The sequence below is a fragment of the Rattus norvegicus genome, chromosome 7, assembly GCF_021556685.1.
Source record: "Rattus norvegicus strain SHRSP/BbbUtx chromosome 7, alternate assembly SHRSP_T2T, whole genome shotgun sequence".
Classification (NCBI taxonomy): Eukaryota; Metazoa; Chordata; class Mammalia; order Rodentia; family Muridae; genus Rattus; species Rattus norvegicus.
The window spans coordinates 100,665,582-100,689,318 of NC_141540.1; the positions used below are offsets into that span (position 1 = coordinate 100,665,582).

At 42.2% G+C, this 23,737-nt stretch overlaps 1 protein-coding gene across 17 annotated transcripts in view; it reads left to right on the forward strand.

The window, feature by feature from the left end:
- Window positions 1-23,737, forward strand: part of Nsmce2 (NSE2 SUMO ligase component of SMC5/6 complex) — a 231,150-nt gene that overhangs the window by 39,016 nt on the left and 168,397 nt on the right. For all 17 annotated transcript variants that reach the window (XM_087556481.1, XM_087556477.1, XM_087556488.1 and 14 more), the window contains one exon: window positions 1,125-1,231. In XM_087556481.1, the coding sequence (XP_087412607.1) occupies window positions 1,125-1,231 (107 nt within the window). The remainder of the gene's footprint in view (window positions 1-1,124; window positions 1,232-23,737) is intronic.

Below are 23,737 nucleotides of genomic sequence, written 5' to 3' on the forward strand. Positions count from 1 at the left end.
GTGTTGTGTGTGTGTTGTGTGTGTGTGTGTGTGTGTGTGTGTGTGTTGGGTGGGAGTGTTGAGAGATGAGGTAAAGTATACCAAGCTGACCTTAAATTCCTACCTCTTTCTTCAGCATCCTGAGTGCTAGGGTTACCTGCCTGTGCCACTAGATCTGGCTAAATGGGGCAATTTTTAAAAGATGTATTTTATTTTTAATTATGTGTATGTGGGATTGGGTGTGTGGTGGGAGGGAGAGCCTGTGTGCATGTGAGTGCAGGTGCCTAAGGAAGCCAGGAGAGGATATCAGATCTTCCAGTCCCTGAAGTTTCAAGTTGGGAACTGAGCTCAGATCCATGTCAAGAGCTGTATGTACTCTGAATGTCTGAATCATCTCTCTAGCCCTAGGTTGGGGACTTTTGATGGTGGAAATATATGCTGTGGAATCTAGTGACAAAGAACTTCTGGGTAGTGTGACTTTTTCTCTCTCCAGTTTGCCCCAGCCAGGTTTTAGTAATAAACCTTAAAGCCTAAGGAAGGATCTACGGGGACCATTTGTGACCTATAGGCAGCCTCAGTTATGGCTCTAGAGCCCGGAGGATGTCCGGAGGAGCTGAAAAACACAGGTGAAGAGCAGCGTACCATAAGGGGGGAGAAATCGTTAGAAGGAATGGCGACAGTGATCCTGAGAAGGAAGGACCATGGAGTGTGCGGGAAGATTGGTGCCTGTCCTCTTGATGTACTGCAGAAGGCTCAGAGACCAGAACTTAATATTTTGCAGCACATTTTGTTTTAAATCCTTAGTTCTCCTTTGTAATAACAATATAGTGGATTTGTGTGTGTGTCAGACGCAGTGGGCTAGGAAAATCATAGGAATTTGTCTCATTCTATGAAAGAACAGGCGAGGAAAAAAAGAGTAGGATGTCACGTGAAAAAGGCAAATGCCCATAAGTCGCTCTCCAACCCCCGGGATGCTCTGGAAAGGGAGGAACAGACGAATGGACAAAGTCGATTGTTGACCAGATTTTGAAGAAAAGTGCAGTACTTTTACAAAATAGCATTTGGATGATTTTATTGTTTGAACTTTTTCCAGATGTGGCATTTGAAGTAGAAAACAATAATCATGGCTTCTTTTTCTCTTTCAGCTGAAGTGAGTAGTGAGTACAGTATGGACAAGGCCATGGTTGAATTTGCTAAAATGGATCGAGAACTAAACCATTATGTTAAGGCTGTCCAGTCTACAATAAATCATGTAAGTTTATTCCACTTCCCTGACGAGTGTGCCTGCAGCTCAGTGATCTAGAAATGGAAACAGTCTAAGTTTGTTTCGACCCTGAACAGCTCCGTGTCCTTTCTGAAGCAGATGTTGATCAGCACTCATGGAGCAAAGAGTATCTATGAGATCTTCCGCAGCTGGGTACCTCGGCTAATTGGCAGATGAAAAGGATTTTAAATTGTCTTTCATTTTTGTCTGAAGAGTTTTAGTAAGCCCCCTCAAATGAGTAGATTTTCATTGACCTGTTAAAAGTGTGTACAGCTTGTTTCTGTTTGTCATATTTGCTTAAGCATATAGCTTAGACCAGGTTTGTTACTCATTCTCTAACTTTAACCAATATGCATCTCTTGTAAAATTTTTAGAATCAGATAATGTAGAAGCAAGCATTTATAGTAACTTTAAAAATAAAGTTGGCATTTCAGTTGTTCCAGAAGCCAAACTTCTCTCTGTTGACTCCAGCTGTCACAGGAGCCACACATAAGGCAGTTAAGGTGGGGAGGTAGCAATATCCTCTTTAGTAGTGCTGTGGTGAGTAAGAAGGGAGCAATAGATTGCAGTAATGCTTCTGCGAACTCCCTGCCGAAGTGACCAGATACCTGTATAGTAGGCTGCCTTGCACTTCTGGTTTCTTTATTTGATTTTTATCCTTATGGCTGTGGGAAAATTCCAAAAAGCAAGTATTTAACAAGATCAACCACTGTTCAGGTGAAGATTAAAATTTTATGTTGTCTAATACTTAAGCCACTACTATGAGCATTAAATATAAATGTTTTTCCTGCTTTTCAATGCCTATTCTTTTGTGTGATATAACTTTGATTAAGAATAGTTGCTTAAAGCTAAATAATAAAATCACTCAAATTGTAAAATTCCAGGTTTTTTTTTTTTTTTTGGCTATTGTGACTTTTAGTTCTAGTTCTCTGCATAATTTTTGATGTGAAAATACATTTTGGTGGTATCAAATTTGAAAATGGGTAATAAGGCAATAGACTTCCTTCCTTCCTTCCCCCACCTTGAGACAGTATCTCAATAGCTCATTCTCACCTCCTCCATCCTCAGCTAGGATTGTAGACATTTGCCACCACACCCAGCTGGACCAAAGGTTCTTAGTTCTAGAACCAGCCAGTTTGTTCCTCCTTTATTTTCCCACATGTCTGGAGCAGGACTGGGATGTCCTGGGTTGTTTTGGTTTTTTTATGATTCTTTTACTTAATATGTATCCACAGTTGAAAAACCAGCATATGAATTCAGCTCATTTTAAAGACTCTGTATGTTTGCTGCTGAAGTTCCAAGTCAGGAGAATGATCAATCCTGCTTTGCCTATGCTTTCATGGTGTTATTGACAATGACTTTTAACTTTCCTATGTGCAAATGTGTCCATGTGGCTTATTGTACTGACAAGAAAAGAAGATTTTGAAGGCAAAGAATTTAGTTTTCCCTCTAAACTTTAAGATTCACAGATACTTGATGCACTTAGCAAAGAGAAAAATAGAGCTCTCATCCTTCCCAGTTCTTGTCATTCTTTTGAGACAGCCTCACTATAGAGCACTGACTGGTCTAGAACTTACTCCCTCTGACTCTTGAGTACTGGGAATAAAGGCATACACCACCATACCTGGCCTCAAGGACTCTTAAAGAAAAAGTTGAACTCAAAGCAAACCCCACAACTCATATGTATTAGAAGTGACCAGCACGTCTGTCATCTGGAGGTGCTCCCCCTCCAGATGCCGTTACGTTCTGCTTTTGAGTTTCTTCTGATTTTTGGTCAACACTTTACTGCACAGTGGAGTGAATGGATTTAGAGATTCTGATGCTAATTACAATGTTTCTGGGCTTTCACTGAGGAGAATACTGTCTTTCCCTTTTCTGACCACATTGTGAATGTAAGTGTCACACAAGACCAAAGTAGTCCCAACCTATAAAGGTTTTTGAGACATTCATTCAGGGACTCAGAGGGCAGGACTGTGATTTGGAGGGAAATGTTTTGATAAGACTTTTTGTACTTGAAGATACGGCATTACTGCCTTGTTGCTTGTGCTGAGGTATAAAGAATGAGTAGCGGTTGGGGAGGGGCCGAGGTGGCCAGCACTGTAGAAATAGTAGCAATCTGAGGATGGGAGTGGGATAATTCTCCCACTTCCTCAGGTACCATCCTTGGTTACAAAACTTACTCTTGGAACCTTGTGTTCTTCTTTGTTTCATCATAAAAACATTGATTTGCCAATTTCACAACTGCTCTGTGAACCAGATTAGATAATCTGTATCAACACAGTCAGGCATCCATAGCTCTTGGTGGAGCTGTCGGACACTGTATTGTTGCAAACGGAGATTCCTAAACAGAACTTGGAAAGATGGGGTATACACGTTCTAAAACACCAGTACTTTGTTCTGTTCGATACTTTTCATGACCTTCGCTTACTTTAAGATTTATGTCATGCAGGATTTGCTTTAAGCTCATTAAGGTGATGTGTGAAGTGTTCATGATCTAAAATGAAGTAGTAAGTCAGGTTGGATGATAAGAAACCCTGTGTCTCATCTAACGGTCTTCTGTCATAGACGTCTGAAGATATAGTACTCTCACTTAGGAGCTTATGCCAAATGCTACCCATGGCCTTTCTTATTATGAACTTTTTTTTTCTTTTAGATTTTCAATTTTTATTTCCCTATTTTTATTTTTGTTTATCTTTTTTACCCACATTTAAAAAATTTTTAATTTTATTTTTCTTGGATATTTTATATATTTACATTTCAAATGTTATCCCCTTCCCCCGCCCCACCCCCATAACGCGTCCTCCTCCTCCTGTTTCTATGAGGATGCTCCCTCTCCCACCTCAACGCCCTACACTGGGGAAACAAGCCTTCACAAGGGCTTCTCTTCCTATTGATGCTGGACAATGCCAGCCTCTGCTACATACGTGTCTGGAGTCATGGGTCCCTCCATGTGTACTCATTGGTTGGTGGTTTAGTCCCTAAGAGTGGGGTCTGATTGGTTGATACTGTTGTTCCTCCTATGGTGTTGCAAACCCCTTCAGCTCCTTCAGTATTTTCTCTAACTCCTCCATTGGGGTCCCCATGCTCAGTCCAGTGGTTAGCTGCAAGCATCCTCATCTGTATTAGTAGGGCTCTGGCAGAGTCTCTCAGGGGCCACCCATATCTGGCTCCTGTCAGCAAGCACTTCTTAGCGCCAGCAATAGTGACTAGGTTTGGTGGCTGCATATGAGATGGATCCCTAGGTAGGACAGTTTCTGGATGACCTTTTCTTCAGTCCCTGCTCCACTCTTTATCTCTGTATTTCCTCCCGTGAGTATTTTGTTCTTCCTTCTAAGAAGGAGTGAAGCATCCACATTTTGGCCTTCCTTCTTCTTGAACTTCATATGATCTGTGAATTTTTTTCTTATGTATTCCTCAGGATGATATTTTCTAGTTCCATCCACTTGCCTAAGAATTTCATATAGTCATTGTTTTTAATAGCTGAGTAGTACTCCAATATGTAAATGTACCACATTTTCTGTTTCCATTCTTCTATTGAAGGACATCTGGGTTCTTTCCAGCTTCTGGCTATTATAAATAAGGCTGCTATGAACATAGTGGAGCATGTGTCCTTGTTATATGTTGGAGCATCTTTTGGGTATATGCCCAGGAGTGGTATAGCTGGGTCCTCAGGTAGTACTATGTCTAGTTTTCTGAGGAACCACCAGACTGATTTCCAGAGCTTGCAATCCCACCAACAATGGAGGAGTGTTCCTCTTTCTCCACATCCTCACTAGCATCTACTGTCTCCTGAGTTATTGATCTTAGCCTTTCTAACTGGTATCTCAGGGTTGTTTTGATTTAATTTCACCAGAGAACTCTTACAGCTGATAAACGACTTCAGCAAAGTGGCTAGATATAAAATTAATTCAAACAAATCAGTAGCCTTCCTCTACACAAAGATAAACAGACTGAGAAAGAAATTAGGAAAACGACACCCTTCACAATAGCCACAAATAATATAAAATACCTCAGTGTGACTCTAACTAAGCAAGTGAAAGATCTGTATGACAATACTTCAAATCTCTGAAGAAAGAAATTGAAGATCTCAGAAGGTGGGAAGATCTCCCATGCTCATGGATTGGCAGGATTAATATAGTAAAGATGGCCATTTTGCCAAGAACAATCTGCAGATTCAATGCAATCCTCATCAAAATTCCAACTCAATTCTTCATAGAGTTAGAGCAATTTGCAAATTCATTTGGAATATCCAAAAACCCAGGATAGCAAAAAAGGAACTCCTGGGGAACTTACCATCCCTGACCTCAAGCTGTATTCCAGAGCAGTCATGATAAAAACTGCATGGTATTGGTTAAAGTTTAGAGTCCCTTGATTATTCCAAATTCTTAATACCAGAAAAGCAAAGGAAAATGCCTGCCTTCGTAGGTAAGAACCTGAAGTGGTGGTGAAACCCCCAGAGGTTGGTCAATGATTGAGTTGCTAGCAGATCTTTGAGTGCTTACTCCATAGCGGCTACTGTGCCTGGTGCTGTATATCATGGCAATATCCCATTTAAGGACAGTTTCATTACTGACCATTCTGTTTTTCAAGTAGATGCTACTCCTGGAGTTAGACTGACAAAATAAACCCAGTGGTTGTCTTCTAGGCTTCTCATTGTGTTTATTAGTGTTTGCACTTACACCTATAATTTGGCCTGTGGCCTATGGATTAGTGAGAGTAGACAGGGGAGAAAGGTGAATTCAGATCAGTTCAAGGGATACCCTAATCTGTCTTCAAGTATGTGTTCCTTCAAAGAGACAGCAAAAATGCCTCGGGCTGCTGTGATTGGGAGAGCTTAAAGGACAGTTTGAAATTGGTTCTGTGCTTCTACCCTGTGGTCCCAGGGTTAAGTGCAGGTTGTGAGTTAGGCTTGGCGGTTAGCTAACTCTATCCCCAGCATCTTGATGGTTCTTACAAACTTTTTAATGATCTCAATTCTGATGTTCAAAATGAATTGGAACCTTAAAGCTAAATGATAGTTGATTCAACTGGTTTATATTAGTCCCTTAGATTATCAGTCATCAGTGGTGAAATATATTATTTCATATAGTCTTTTGAAAAGAAGTTTGAGATTCACTTGGACATACACTTTCAGAGCACACCCCAGCTCTGAGAAGAGTCATCCAGCTTCACCTATGTCTGCTTCGTCATGTGACACAGTTGGGAAATCCAGAGCCTGAGTCTTTTCTTCACTTTACCCAAAACTCTGTCTGTCCTACTTACATCTTGCAGATTACGTAAGACGTTAAGGATTTAAATCGAATTGCAGTCACATAGCTGGTTCTGTTTTTAAGTCAGTGTCTAATACATTTTTACTGCAAGCCCGAGAGCATTGGCTCTTTTGTCTTTCTCACAGATGAAGTCTCCCTACCCTATTATGCTTACTGCGTTTGTTATTTGATATGCTAACCTGAGTGTTATCTCCATTTCATAGTTAATATGTTTAGTTAGCCACATGGAAATGTACTTCATATGTAGTTGGCAACCATGGATGATAAAAGTACAGACTGGGTCAAAGCGTGTTTACCTCAGTCCTGTCATCATGCAGTGAGTTTTGGCCATTTCTGGTGTCTCACTTCCCTGTGCCTGTGCCCTCTCACCCTTCATCCTTCATCAACTGGTAAGCGTAGAGCTTTTGTTTGTTTATTATCAATTTAACATGTGGCCCTATAGGTAATCTCCCCACCACTATAGCTCCCCACCCACCCACTCATCCACCCACCCCAGGGACTCATTATGTAGATGGGCTGTCCTGGAACTCACTTAGAAAGCTAATACCTTATTTTCCACCACCTAAAGAAAGTTCTAGGACAGAGGATGTGACTGCTGGGTGTTAATATCTGCTGAGGGGATGTGCAAATGTGCTTTGCTCTTCTAGACAGTCTGAGCCCTCACTAAAGGAGGGGGACGGACGGATCTTGGGATTATAAAGCCTAAAGATAAAAATTCCTAAGCATGGAAGAAGCTAGGCTGTGGACTAGCAAGGATGACAGAAGAGAGAGGCAGGTAAGAAGCTGTTGGAACCAAATGCCCCAGCCCTGGGAGCCCACCCTCTCTTTACTTCCTGTGACCCACACTGAACTCCCCAGAGTGAGATGCTCCCCCAAACAGTTCAATTCCGAAGCCTCTGATGAACAGATTGCATGCAAACTTGTTCTTCCACAGGAACATTGCCCTGGGATAGCAGTTTCAAGGGGGAACGGGGAAGCACCAACTTTGGGAATTTACTCATGAGCTACTTGGCCTTGGGATATATCTATTTCCTGCTTAATGGCTCCTATGTTGGTCCTTTAGAGCTTCTTCTGTAGTCATCTTCAATTTGCAGTTGTGTTTGGGACTTTTTGTCTTAAACATGGAATTAGGCCTGTATATACTGTCACTAATGAGATGGTCTGTAGGAAAGACCTTAGACAAATCTTTTAGTTATCAAGGGAATATGGTTGCTAGAGGTGGACATTCTTACACTGAGATTCATTTTCATAGCTTACAGAAATCAGTGCTTTGTTAGGTATTAAATGTTCAGTTTTAATCAGAATTATAAAATGCTTAATACTCTAGTAGGCCTTGTACTCTATTGCAGTATTTTCAAAAGTTGTTCTGGAATAGGAATTAATTGGATGTGAATAAGTATAATAGGAGAATAGGATTTTGTGGTTAAGTAAGCTTGGGGAATGCTTAATAAAAGAATTTCTCTAAATACTCCAAAGCCTTCAATGTGCTTATACGCAATGGGATTCTCCAGAGGAAAAGGATATTTAGAAATGTCCTAAACTGAGCTGACTAGAAAACACTTTGGGGAGGGTGGACACGCCCAAGAATCCTCTGTTAAACGCTTCTGTAGTCACAGCCTCTTCATCTTTTTAAATAAGATTGAAACTAAGTGTACGAGTGTTTTGCCTGACTTCATGTTTGTTTGTCTGTCCCATTGTACAGTGCCAATGGAGGCCTGAAGAGGGCACTGGGTCCTCTGGAGCTGGAGTCATTGGTAACTCTAGCTGCTGAATGGGCACTGGGAACAGAGCCCAGCTCCTCTGCACTGCTGAGCCGTCTTGTCACTCCTGGCAGTTCCCTAATTTTACCAGGGAAGTTAAGGGCTGGATCCAACAGCTCTTCTAGAGGTTTCTATTGTCTAGGAAACTCGGAAGTCGGCAGAGCACAGCAAATCCACTGTAGGAGGTGGCCCTCAGTGATTATTCTGTAAAGTGAGGGGAAAGGGTCAAGCTTTGAGGGAAAATGGTAAGCTCTCCCACTAGTGAAGGAGGAGTGAAGAAGCTTTTAAAGACATCCAGACTCTGTGGCTGTCGGTCTGCTGGAAACAGTCAAGACCCCTCCATCTGTGATTTATGGCAGGGAAAATAGAAAGAAGGGAAAATGACAGGAAAGTGGGGGAGTTACAGAGCAGGCCAGAGGGCAGCTTTCACTAAGCCTGCAGGGTAGAATGTGGAAAGTAACCTCAAAGGCCCATGGGTTTGGATCCTTGAGCCTCCCTGGCAGTGCTCTTTGGGGAGATTGTACAAATTAAGAGATGAGGCCTGCCTGTCGAGTGTAGATCACCAGAGGAGGTCCGGATATAACCCGAAGCCTCATGCCCCCTCTGTCACAGCTGGGGGTCACTCCCACTCGTTTGCCCCACCTTCCCCACCCTGATGGACTCTATCCTTTGAACTAAGGGCCAGAATACAACATTTTCCTTTCACTGAATTTAGTCACTGTGACAATAGCGAATCTAATAGAGAGATTATCAAATTGGCAGGCAGGGCATGGGAAACAGACCTTTGAACAACCAGGGTTACCACACACTCCAGTTAAGCACTGGGGTACAGGTAGGGTGACTGGAAACCTTAAGTCTTGGTAGTGATAACTACCTATAACAACATGAACTATGTACAGGGCAGGACTGCTCTTTATATAGCACTCTCTGTTGTCCTCACCTTGGATGTAGTCTGCCTGACACAGCGAACTTCGTGGCATGATTTTGTCATTTGTAAAGTTCACATTTGAGACCTCTATGATCAAATTACAGAAAAATCCATAACAAAGAATCTCATGGTTTAAGTAAGTTTAGAAATTTGTCTTAGGTTAAATTCATAGCTATCATGGGGTGCTTGTAGCCTGTGGACCATAGAGTGGACACACATGGACCTACATATAGATAGCATGGATAGCCACTTTAATCTACTTCCAGAATCATCTTTTCTCTATAATTGACAAGAACTGAGCTTGAGGTTTGGGCTTTTTCTTAACCATCTGGCAGTGGTGGTGAGTGGATAACAGAAAGGCAGGAAGCCGATCGATCTGGGATCGATTGGGGAGTCCCCAAATGCTTAGGTTCACTGTAAGACCAATACGTGACTACGTGCTGACCTGGGGAGTTGAAAGCAGTTCTTTATTGATCTCATAATTAAGTTACCCAGTTAACGGTCATAATGTACTTCAGTTACTTAAGATACAAAAGCCTTGCCTTGTTGATTTGTCCCAAAGACAGCTACAAAATAATTTTAACAGTGATCTAGTTTGATAGAGATGATAAAAACATACCTACATGTCCTGTAGTGAGGACAGACTCAATAAATTCTGCTTGTATCCATTTAGACTTTGAGCCTCAGTGTCTACTTGGTATGGGGATAGCAGTGCAGGTCATCTGGGAAGGATGAGAAGTGACATCCTAAACACTCTGTCACACTACCATCAGGTTGTGCAGGAACGTCCTCAAAGAAGGGTCATCATCTCCCTTGGCCAGAGTCAGCATCCTGAAAGAATTTTAACTCACGTGTGCAGTGGGCAATGGGAAACTGTTCTCCCCCTTTCTGTGGAAGAGCTGTTCCCAGAAGCTAGAGTGGAGCTGGCTGTGGAGAGAGAGCTTGCTGCCCTTGTCAAGTGTTGTGACCCAGAAGGATTGGGAAGGAACCAGGACCTGGGCTAGTGCAGAGGCCAGGAAGCAGTATGACATTTGGCAGTGGAAGCTGAGGTTGCCTGATAATAACTGTACTTATTTTTATCCATAGAAGCCAGGGTAAGCTAGTGGACGGTCATGGGAGTTGTTCTAAGATTAGTACCAGATAATGAGGTAAATATGATTTCTAGTCTAAGAATGATGTGTGGCATTTTCTTAGACATTTTATATATGTACCAGAAATGAACCCTAAATATGTTTCTCTGTGTATACAAGATTATTGAATAATTCTGTTTATTGAGCTGTATGTTACATCTTTAAATCTTATTTTGTTCATGATATCCCTTTGAAAAACGGTATCAGTAGCTTTTTGGTAATGGTATTGTATTGGCCAGAAAAATATGTAGGGTTATGTACTTATTTATTATTTATATCAATATTTACTTATATATCATATGTGAACCACATTTCAGAGAGAATCTCTATAAGCCATTTACAATCAAGAGAACAATAGGAAGAGTATAGGGTGTTATGTCCCAGCCTCTGGTGAGTTTACAGTTACTGTGGTACTACAAAACGTAGTTTGTGAAGGGAGCCAGTGCTCAGCGAGCTCACTGCAAGTCCAGGGAGCGCATCTCTCTGTTTTGCCTTCAGAACACTGAGCTTCTGGCAAAGGTGGTATTTTTTCTTTTGTTTCATGACCAACCTGATAATTTAAGCACTAGATATTTTTGCATTTCATCTCTTTGTGCCACTTATAAATGGTTTTAAAAATATTTTTCCTCCTTTCATCTTAAAATAATCATTTAATTATATTTGACAAGAAAGTGCTTGTTAAGAAGGCCTGATCCTTGTTTTTGTAATTGGAAACAATAACCAGAAGTAGTTGAATGTGATTGCATGCACAAATAATTCCCAGACATCTGGTCACACTTGCTTTTTATCTTCCTCTCAGCTGGCACCTGTAAGATCTCACATTCTCTCCAGCCTGCCTTTCAGTCACCTCAACCACTTGTGGTTCTCAGAATGCTGTTGACACTGAGAAGCAAGCCCTGTGGACCCAGTGGGCCACCCCTGGTCACCCTAAGGTTGAGTTTAGTTAGCCCTTGATGGGAAACAGAAGCCTAACGTGTCTCATAAAATCCTAAATGGGACCTCGGACTGGGCTGAATCCCAGGTGTGCTTAAAGAATCCTCTCTTACAAAATCAGAAATGAATTTGACATATAAGGTGTAATTAAACCATGTTTTTAAAAATGCCAAAACATCATCTGTTCATTTCTTTCAGAAACTCTTGAGGTACTACTTGGAACACCTGTAAATAATATGGTAGCATATAATATGACATGATGAAATTAGAACATGTTTATATATTGTGTTTTCTTTAACAACAGTGAAATTACTCAGTCAGAACATGAAATTAAGGTGATTCCCTTTGCATTGTATCGTGTCATACACAATGCTGTTATGGTAGTAACAGATTTCGCTCTCACTGATCAGTGTAATGTGTGACCCTGAGCAAGTTCCTTAGACTTTATGCTCATCTGCAGACTCAGCTTTGTAATAGCTGCCTCACCTATCCGATAGCGGTGTCTTGATTTTTAGAACGAGATAACATGTGGAAGTCCTTAGAGGTGAAAGTGCAGCTCACTGTTCTAGCCTGCTAGCTTTTACCCCACCTCCATTTTCCTTTATCTCTGTGTTTAAGCACAGAGCATCATGCATGCTAGGCACATGCATGATGTAGCTCCAGCCCTTACCTCTTCTCTCTTCGTGAAGAAATACCTACCTGAGCTTTAAGTTAGTGAGTGAGCTTCTCCTCTAAGCCACCTAAGCCGGAATGGATGGCTGCAGACCACTTTCCTGTATTTGTTTTCCTCACTGCTTAAGCTGAAAGGAAGGAATGTGTAAGACCCACATTTACCTTTGGCTTTCAGTGCTGTTGTCTTCTGGTAAAGGTTTATTTCTGTTCACCTGCCTACCACGAGAAGTTTTCAGAGAATCTCATCTAACAGTTACAAAGTGTCTAATGCAGGTCAGCCTGCTCAGGATTATGAAACTTTTGAAGTAAACATCTGTGCATGACAAAGAGAAACCGTGATTAAATTAAAGCAGTTTATACTCTTTGATCAGATGGCTTAGTGGCAAGCTCATTGTGCAACAGAAAAGCATAGAGTTAGTGAAAATTCATAAAGCCGTATATAATTAGTCTAAAAATAAATTGAATAAACCACAGTCAGTCACCTTTCTGTCTCTTGCTTTTTTTTTGCTGACTAGTTGCTATCTGACTGATAAGGAAGATTAGGTTGAGAAATAAAAATCTGGGTTCCTGTCCTAGCCCTGCCAGGCTGTAACTTTGGGCCAGTCTCTCAACTTTTGCACTTTGGTCTCCTCATTTCTAACATGGGACATTCGTAGTATTTGTCCTGTATAGCTCAGTGAGCTGCTTCTTACTGAGCTTGGTAACCTTATTTGCCCTTGGACACAGTGGGCACTCTTGGTTCTGCCCCTCAGCAAGGTCAGTGAACTTTCCCAGGTGGTCAGTCACCTTGCTGCTCTCAAGGGGTAGCACTAAAGCTTCGCTTTCCTTCCTGCAGCCAGTCAAAGCTTTTTCATGATGTTTCTGTATTCAATTAGATGTGGTTTGTTAAATTCATATAGGATATAGCTATTAGCTAAGATAAAATATTTTATCTTAGTCATAAAGTGTATTTAGAATCTTGCCTAAAGCTCTCAAAAGTAAAGGCTGAAGAAATTCAATCTACACAAAATTGGCCCTCCACACCGATTTGTTATCTGTAAAAGAAGGATCTCAGTGTTATCTGTTTTAGGGAAAAAATATTGTTATATATGTGCAACTTTTATACTAAATAAGACATTTATAATTAACTTCTAAAACCACATATGCTCTATTTTAAAATAGCAGTCTTGTGAATATAAGGGAATTTTAGGGATTTAAAGTCAAATAAAACTGAGGCCAACTTTCTCTACTTTGGGAGATGATTTATGCTTGAGTTTATTAAAATATTCAGTCCTTTTCATAACAAGGGGGAGTCTGGCGGACATTCCTCCCGTGTGTGCTACATACACAGTATCAACTTTTGTTAACGGAGGCTGAATTTGCTTTTCCCTTTGGTACAGGGGATTGAGCCCACACATACTAAGCATGCCCTCTGTCATGGAACTGTCCCCCACTTCCTGAGAAATCACTTTCTCTTTGTCATGTCAGCCTGGAGGTTTGTCCCTGACCTGTGTAGGAGCAGTAGGGATGGATTCTGTTCATGGAAGATGGCAGTGTTGTCTGTGTGAGGCTCTGTGGAACATGTGAGGAGTGGTTGACTGAGGGAGGAGGAAAGCACACTAAATTGAAGTTTGAAGGGCAAGCCTTACTGCTGCTTCTCCACTATCTGATCGTGTGACATTCAATTAACGATCTGTCCTCACAAACATTTTGCTTTTCATTGTCAGGAAGATAATGGCACCTCAAAAAGTGGCTTCAAGAATTAAAGGAGGGTCATGGATGTTAATGATAGACACTGAGAAGATAGTAATTGTCTCTTTTAATCTCTCAACCTAAGGATTTTGTGAAGTTGAAAAAAAAACAAATGAAAAACTGTTTTGGGAATTGTTATAATATCAGGTGCCTTTTTTTTTTTTTTTTTTTTTTTTTGCCACTGACCTGAACCACTTCTGGAGTCAAATAATCAGGACCAAATAGGTTATAGCTAGAGGACCTGGAAAATGAGGATGAGCATCATCATGATAATGGTAACTATGTATCCTAGGCTGGCCAACAAGTTGCTATGTAGATCAGTCAGATGGGCCATAAAGTGAGAGAGATCTGTCTGCTCCTCCCTCCCCAGTGCTGAGATCTGTGTGTGCCTGTAGTATGCGTGTGTGTATTTGGAAGTATTTAGAAACTGAATTTCCAGAATAGGGATGCTCAATCTGTAATAGCGTATTTTCTGGCTTTGTGGCCACTCTGCAGTCTCAGCTTATAAGCTATTAGGTAACTCCTGTAAGCAATGAGAAGCAAAGTGCACGCGTTATTCTCAAAGATGCTCCACAGGTAGGGAAGCACCTAAGCTAGGGCTTTGTTTATTGTTTTAATTTTCCCATAGCACAGCTGTTACTATATCCTGACAGGGGAGGCTTAGAAAGCATAAGGCGATTTGATAGATCTGCTAGTGGGAAGCAATTTCAGTCCTTCGTCCATTGCACTGTCACGTGAGGCATGGAAGGTCCAGTCTTCTACACTTGCATTGTTCTCACTGTAAGCATAAGGCATGAGGTACAGACCAGACTGAAATCAGACTTAACGATTAGAAATTGTATATTACTGTATGATAATTTATAGATTCAAGGAAAAATGTTAAGTTACCTGATAAATAAGCTTCCTTTGTTTTTTAGTTATTCTAGTCTACTTAGCAACAATGGGAATAGGCAAAACAGCAGTTCCTCTTCTTTTAGGTCATAATAGAAATGGTGTTCTTCTAGTTAAGACCTCCTGACTTGTATGGCTGTGGCTGAGATCCAAGAGAGACAAGGAAAATGAGCCCATAAGTACTCCCCAGACTGGGCTTCCTATGATGATACTCAAAGAATATGCCTTCTTGAGGCTCAGCACTGGCCCTTTCTTCTTCCAAGTTTCTGCTTCCTCGATAGATGGAGCACAAAAGTGTATATCCCTAGGCCCACTGCCTCATGCCCTTCCGTGCACAGTCTTAGTTCACCCCACGCCCCAGTGCGTACTCTGACATCTCTTACTCCCTGTGTTCACTCCAACATCTTCCCCCCACGGCCGCCATTTTCCCTGTGTTCACTCAGACATCTTCCCCCCACGGCCCCCATTTTCCCTGTGTTCACTCCTACATCTTCCCCCCACGGCCCCCATTTTCCCTGTGTTCACTCTGACATCTTCCCCCCACGGCCCCCATTTTCCCTATGTTCACTCTGACATCTTGCCCCCATGGCCCCCATTTTCCCTGTGTTCACTCCGACATCTTCCCCCCACGGCCCCCATTTTCCCTGTGTTCACTCAGACATCTTCCCCCCACGGCCCCCATTTTCCCTGTGTTCACTCAGACATCTTCCCCCCACGGCCCCCATTTTCCCTGTGTTCACTCCGACATCTTCCCCCCACGGCCCCCATTTTCCCTGTGTTCACTCTGACATCTTCCCCCCACGGCCCCCATTTTCCCTGTGTTCACTCCTACATCTTCCCCCCACGGCCCCCATTTTCCCTGTGTTCACTCTGACATCTTCCCCCCACGGCCCCCATTTTCCCTGTGTTCACTCCGACATCTTCCCCCCACGGCCCCCATTTTCCCTGTGTTCACTCCGACATCTTACCCCCACGGCCCCCATTTTCCCTGTGTTCACTCTGACATCTTCCCCCCACGGCCCCCATTTTCCCTGTGTTCACTCTGACATCTTCCCCCCACGGCCCCCATTTTCCCTGTGTTCACTCTGACATCTTTCCCACTCTGACCTCCCATCCTACACCTCTCCATGCACACAGTCACGTCGTTTATCTCATGCCCCTTCTTACACTGTCGGACACAGACTGGAGCAAGACATGCATATTTATTTGTTTTGTTTTTGAGTGGGGGTTTATTATGTAGCAGACTGGCCTACGGCTCACTATGTAGCCTTCTGCCTCAGTGCACCGAGTGCTGGGATTGCAGGTGTGCTCCTGATGAGCATGAGACTTTTCTCCATGCCCTCCGTGCTTTATCTGTAGATTCCAATACAAGGTGGTTCTTCACCACCACATCAGCATCAGTATCACCAGCCACTGGTGCGTTAGAGACAAGAGAAGCTTATCTACATCTGTGTAAGTTTGAGGCCTTTCATAGTTAGAACTTTGAATGCTCAGAACATTCATTTTGCTGCAGTACAGATGAAGGGAAGGAAACATGGCCCACGTGTATTGATAGTATAATGGAAAACAGGAGGTTGTGCAGGCTGATCTCATGGCAACTTGACACACATTCTGGAGTTATCTGGAAGGAGGAACCTTAGATGTGAAAAATGCCTCCGTAAGATAGATCTAGCTGTAAGGCATTTTTTAATTAATAATTGACTGGGGAGGGCCCAGCCCATTGTGGGTGGTGCCATCCCTGGAGTGGTGGTCCTGGCTTTTATAAGAAAGCAGTCTGAGCAGTCCAGTAAGCAGCACCCCTCCACGGCCTCTGCATCAGCTCCTGCTCCCAGGTTCTGGCCCTGTCTGACTTCCTTCAATAATAAACAGCAATGTGGAAGTGTAAGCCAAATAAACCCTTTCCTTCAAAACTTGCTTTTTGGTCTGGTGTTTCATTGCAGCAATAGACCCCTGATTATGATAGAGTTCATCTTAAAACAGTAATGCTCTAAAGGAAATTAGGCTAAGGAGATAGGAAAAGTCTAGGTATGAAAAGAGTGGAATGACTTTATTTCCTTTTCAGGAATTATACTAGTTATTCTTCTCCTTCTTGTGACCATGCCTCAGAAGAAGCAACTTAAGGGAGGAAGTTTCTTTTGGCTCACAGTTGAAGAAGGGATGTGGTCTACCGTGGCAAGGAAGGCTCGGCAGCAAAAATGTGAGGCAGGAGGCTGGCATGCGTGTCTGCAGTCAGGAGGCAGAGAGCAGACAGGAAGCGAGGCCAGGCTATTAAGGCCAAAGCCTGCCCTCAGTGTCACACTTCCCCAGGGCTCTGTTCCAAACAAACCCACTGACTGAGTGTTCACACAACATGAACCTGTGGGCAACATTTCACATTCAAACCACAACAGAGACACATTATTTAATCTTAATGGAGGAGATGGGATGTTTTCTACAGTAGAAATGGAAGTGCCGGAGGACATTTTCTAGCACATTTTGGTATCCTTGAGGAACTGAGAACAAGGAAGGACAGGAGGGACTTTAGTCCTTGATAGAAATGTCAATGTGCTGAGTGCCGCCTAGGAAGTATCTGCCGAAACTAAGCTGGAAGTCAGTATGGTTGTTCAAAGGTCTTCTTAGTCATGTAGTTAGAATATTTCACTTGATACGTAGTATCTGGCTTATTATTTTAAAAGACTTAGAAGAATTTTTGAAATCACTGATTGATGAGTCTAACTTGTGTGCAACATGTTTTGTCTGAAATAGTTTGTGGGTTTAAAGCTGCCTCTTAAAATACCTACATCACAAGTTCCTGGTGAGTGGCAAACAGTGGCAAGAGCAAGTTCTCTGTGTAAACGCTGAGGTATGCGTAAGTCCCCTTGACAGGTGCTTGAGAATTTCTACAGTTTAGACTGCACTTGGAGGATGGGAAGAAGGAGGGAAGGGACTGGTCCTTTGCTCCCAGATGCTCTTCTTCAAAGTTCCCACCATATTTGGTGGATGCCTGTGTCAGTTCTTTGAGATGTGCTAACAAACTGCCATGAGTGGCACTCAGTACAGCAAATGTGTGCTCCACAGCTTGGAGGCTGGGAAGCTAAGCTCAGGACACCAGCATGTCCATGTCTGGTGAGTCCACTTTGTTCACTCTCTGTTCATACGGTAGAAGGGCCAGTCAGGCTCCTGAGAGCCCTGGTTCCTTTTCTATGGACACAGATCTGATCATGTGTCAGTGATCTGCCTTTGTTAGCACAACACCTTCCAGAGGTGGAGGATAGGATAGAATATCAGGAGACACCTGCAAGTGCCACACACGTACAGAATTTGGCAACAGCAATTCCTTGTCATGCTGTGATTTCCAGCTTAGTCACCCTTGTTAGTTGGGCTTCCTTGTCCCCTATAAATAAGGATTATGATCCTAACACGACAGCGTTTTGTGGTGCCTTCTATGTCTAAATGGCCTTATGGAACGCTCCATACACTTCAGCCTGTAACTTCAAGAGGACAGCAGGCGGAAGAGTAAGCTTTCTGGTGCAGATGAGAAGCCCAAGGCTGACAGTCACCTTGGTTTCCAAGGGTAAGACACCTAGTGACACATGCTTAAGTTGTGGTCTGACATTCCTTTATGTGACATGTCTGTGTTGATCGCTGTTACTTCCCCGCATTCCATTTCTTTAACTTTCATATTATGAATTTGATTTTGTTGGCTAGCTTCTGGCCTCTCCTTCAAACCCCTCCCTGCCTGCCTGCCTGCCTGCCTGCCTGCCTGCCTTCCTTCCTTCCTTCCTTCCTTCCTTCCTTCCTTCCTTCCTTCCTTCCTTCTCCTTTCCTCCCTCCCTCCCTCCCTCCCTCCTTCCTTCCTTCTCCCTCCCTCCCTCCCTCCCTCCCTCCCTCCCTCCCTCCCTCCCTCCCTCCCTCCTCCTTCCTTCCTTCCTTCCTTCCTTCCTTCCTTCCTTTCTAATTTTTATGTGCATTGGTGTGAGGGTGTCAGATCTCCTGGAACTGGAGTTACAGACAGTATTATTTTGAAGCCATCCCTGACCATCCATCACAAAGAACTTACGTATTCTCACCTTGTTTGGTGTATTACTTTTCCATTTAACCAGAGTATAAACTCCACCAGGCCAGGGGCTTAGTCTCTCCATTTCATCTTTAACATATCTCTTGGGACAGTTGGGAAAGTCCACAGTAGAAGTTAAGTTGTAGCCTTAGTGACTTAGCATAAATTCCAAAATGAGGACCCGACAACAACAACACTGAGCTCTTTGGGTACTTGCACTTAGACTACCCCTTACTCTTGGCTTCTTGTCCTGAACTAGGTGTTGGTATGGTGCTTACTTTTCCTTCTGTTTGTTTGATGGGATTAAATGGGACAATGACTATAAAGTGCCTTCATATCTCAGTATAGTACAGTACAGTATAGTACAGTACAGTATAGCACAGTACAGTATAGTACAGTATAGTACAGTACAGTATAGTACAGCACAGTATAGTACAGTACAGTATAGTACAGTACAGTATAGTACAGTACAGTATAGTACAGTACAGTACAGATTTTTAAAAAAATCTAAAGCTGGACACATGTAGCCGAAGCTGCCAAGTTCTGCTTGCTGGGGCAGGAACATGGCTCCCTGGTTCAAATACATCTTCATCTACTTTCTATCTTCAGTAGTTACCTTCATTGCCCAAGCTTGGCAGTACTGAAACTTGCTCTATATACTCTGCTGGGCCTCAAACTTAGAGAACCTCTGCCTCTTCCTCCCTAGTTCTGGGATTAAAGACACCACAATGGGGCCTAAGCTTTTTTTTTTTTTTTTTTAAAGAGTTGGAGCTTAGTTGGGTGGGATCTTGCCCACTCTTTATTTCATTTTACATCAGGAGTTTCTTTATTAATTTATTTATTTCCTTGAACACAGAGCTTAGCTCTGCTCCGTTCCATTCCTGGCATCCCTTCTCAAGCTGTACATTTTGTATTTTTCCTTGTTCATCTTGTTCCTTTTCATTATAGATCTCTTTAAGAGTGAACACTAGTAACGACATGGTAGAGTCGACACTAGGCTGTTTTGAGAGTTTTCTCTGTCAAAGCAATTAATCCAAAACTCTTCAATTTAGCCTCAGGCAGACTTTTTGGACAAGGGCAGAAAGCAGCTACATTCCTCACCAAAATATCACAAGAAAAGTCTCTAGGGCACATCCTAACATTCTCCTCTGACAGCTTTTGGAGCCAGATTCCCACAGTTTAAGTCACTGTCAGCACCACTGTCTTCCGTGCTCTTACTAGGATGGCCCATTAAGCCCCATTTAAAGAATCCAAAATGCCAAAGTCTCCATTTCTCCAAGCAAAAGTGTGGTCAGCCTATTACAGCAATGCCCCAGTCCCTGGTACCAACTTCTTTCTTAGTTAGGGTTTCCATTGCTGTAAAGAGACACCATGACCATGGCAGCTCTTATAAAGGGAAACATTTAATTGCGGATACCTTACAGTTTCAGAGGTTTAGTCCAATATCATGGCAGGAAGTGTGGCAGCATCCAGGCAGACATGGTGCTGGAGACGTAGCTCAGAGTTCTACATCTGGGTCTGCACACAGCAGGAAAGGACACACTTCCTCCAGCAACTCCTAATAGTACTATTCTCTATGGACCTATGGGGGACAATTCTATTCAAACCACCACAACTGTTTTTCTTTCTCAGTAATTGAAGAACCATAAACAAGGACCAGAGTGACATCAGTATTTTTGCCACCAAGAATTTATGGTGTTCCCAAGTGAAGTATCACTACCAAGATAAGATACTTATGTTAAGGAATTCTAGACAGATGAGTTTAGCTGCTCATTCTCTGGACATCTAAACTTTTCTTTGAGGCTTAAATTTGTACAAGCAGTAGCAGCAGCAGCAAAATGCTTCTCTTAACACATGTTAGCTTTTGTTCAGGAAAAGGTCTGTTCTGTTCTCTCCTCATCAAAGGGAGAGAGGGAAATAAAATGCCAACTACTGTTTCCAGATCCAAATTGAATTCCTGGACTGAGCTTTCTTTGTTCACATTCAGTGGGTTCTCAGTAACTGCTAAACTATCAATTTATTTTATAAACTATTAGAAAAAAAGAAGAGTAAGAAAATTTAAGAGATTAAACACACATTAATACACACACACACACACACACACACACACACACACACACACGAAATATGAATCGAACTGGCCTTGGTGGCATTTGTCTAGAATCCCAGTGTTCCAGATGCTGAGGCAAGACTAATACAAGTCTGAAGCTAGTCTAGTAGGAAAATAGTGGCACCACCCCCTACACACCTACCTACCTTAGCTTCGCCTTTGATCCTTACCCATGCTGCTTCTCTCTTCCACTCATTCCATGTTCTCTTGGCATCTCTCAGCTGATGACAGTTTGCTTCCACACATAAAGCCCAAGATCCTGTTGCTCTGTCTGTATGTAGTGGCTTCTGTCATCCATTGTCTTTTACCTTAGAAATGGAGGTCCACCAGAATCACACCTGCCCTTTCTTCTCTGTTGTAGCAATCCTGATTACCCTGGACAGTCACAACTCACTGCCTCAACCGTTTTTGTTGTGTTTTGTTGTGTTTTGTTTTGTTTTGTTTTTAAGCCTTCTTTATGTCTGTGCCACAAGGGACTCAGAATTACTAGGCTTCTACTTGAACTTCCAGATCAGTAGAGCATTGTTGAGTCCTTGAACAATCATTCTTTGCTTGGGTTCTAAGACTGTCCAACCAGTAGAACCAGAGTTGCCATAAAGTAGGTAGGGTTGGGTGTAAACTGGTGTTCAATTATGACAGAGGGGAGAGTTGTGAAACTAGTTCTCTTCCCCCTGCCTGTCCACTCTGGCTCTAGGAGAAGCAATATCTCTCTAGATTACTCTCTAGAAGCAATTACTCTCTAGATTCCAGTATCACCAGAATTTCACCTTACCTAATCTCATAAGGTGCTAGGACTGAGTGTATCAGAGATGACTTCAGCGGATGATACTTTGTTTCAATAGTACTTGTGTCCTGTTAGTTAGTATTAACCCGTATCTTTGTACTGCTTCACTATTAGTAAGTAAGGTATCATGGCAGCTGATAAGGCATTGGCTCAATCCATGGGTGATAAAGGCATGGTGGGTGGCAAAAAAACAGTTCCAGGTCAGAGTGTCTTTTCATGTGAGGACTCACACATGTGGTTTGGATATTTGCCTGGAGTCCTTCATGCTTTCACAGTGTTGTTGGTGTGAAAGGGAGACTTGAATGAGTTGGTTCTTTCTGTCACTGCCCCACACTGACCTTGTGCAGAATGTTTAACCACTGTGAGCTATCCACTCCTCGCATCTGTGAAATTGAGATAAAGATGTTTTAAATTTGAGGCTTTGGGACACTTGGAGTTTAGAATTCAGATGTTCAATAGCAGTAGCCACAGTCCTCATCCCACCCTACCTTAGGGATGGACTTTGTTAGACTGAGCACTTTGAAATGGTATGCTCGATATCTACTTCAGTAGATGCTCCCCTACCATCTGATAAGTGTTCTTCCAAGTACTCACCGTAGTGTGTCATAAGCTCTTCTGACTAGTTAAAGAATACCCATTTCCCCACTAGATCCCAGATCCCATGATAGTAGTAGGGCACAGTTAATTTGTTAATCCATAAACTTTCCAGTGCCTACTACAGGATACAAGATATTCAGTAAATCACAGAGTGGATGAGTACATGAATAAATAAACCATATGTTTTCTTAAATACTGTCAAAAAAGAATTTCTCCAAAATAAATGCGCAAACAAATTCGGAGAGGTGAGATCAACATTTGCAGTTGTTCTCTCAGGGACATGAGGATCCTAAGCTGTATTTCGAGTGCACCAGTTGCTCCTGTTGGCCCCAGGATTAGAGTGGACATGGTGCTGTGAGCAGTGTGCTAGGGTGATTTTTCAGCATCGTGAGTGCTGATGTATACTGAGTAGAAGATGCCTGAAGGTGGCAAGCTGCCGTATTTGGCTGCCATCTTTTGGGTGTATTCTAATAGGACTGATCATTAAAACCAGATCAATAGCATATATACATATTTGACCTTACTCTTTCTCATTTTTATCTAAGCACCTTGAAGGAGGAAAGGTGTTCCAGGTCTGATTGGAACTGCTCAGTGATGGTGTCACAACACCCTGGCAAACTGTAAAGTCCACTTGGTGTGTCATAATGAACCACAAGGAAGTGTTTTCACTCCAGTGTTTAGTTAGAAGTCAGATTCTTGCTAAATAATGATGCTAGAAAACATATCGAACTACAAATAATTTGGTCCAGTAGCGTTAGTGTAAATTGTACAATGCATCAGAAGTTGGCGTGAGATGAAGGGAACAAAAGGTCTATGCTGGCCATCATTAAACATGTATGAATATTTCTTAAGCATAGAAGGTGTATAGTAAAAAAGCATGGCATATGCCATATGTACATGTGGTTAGGGTATCGACAGGGAAAGCACAGTGATTCTCTGTTGATACCTTTTAATAAAATTTTTACCAAGTCCTTTTGCTACATATAGTGGAGACAGTGTTGTCTTATAGTAATGTACCCCGTGCATGACCAGTTGGATAGAGTGTCATAAATGTGGGCTAGTGTCCATAAATGTTTCAGTGCATAATGCCTAACATTCGATTGGGATTCAGTAAATATTGTTGAAAGAGTATTCTGAGGACAATTGAGTCAATTCTCTGTAGATTTCTAGTATGAGAGAGGTCCCGTAGCTTTTTTATCCAGTCGACCACAAATTAGAATACTGAATCTTCTTACTAAGCAGAATAAAAGCAAACTGTTCCACTAGTGTGTGCTAAGTGTGCTGAACTTTTAAAGGAAGACTGGAAAGCATTGGGTGTTTTTTATTTGGAAGCCAGATACCTAACTGGTTGTTTGAAAGTCAATCAATTTATCTGAGACTCATTTACAGGAATGACTAATTTTATACTAGATTCTCACATGATTCAAGAAGTGTGTGAATGACTCAGACCGTTAATATCTTTCACTCCTGTGATCTCCCCTCTCAGTGAAATGATGCCTGCAAGGCAGTAATGGTAATTGCAGGAGGAGGAGATCTTGACTTTGACCCATGGCAATAAAATGACACACTTTTGAGTCATTACATATGCATACAGTATTTTACAGAAGAAACGAGGTATATTATCATCTTATAAGTACATTAATATTTGTATT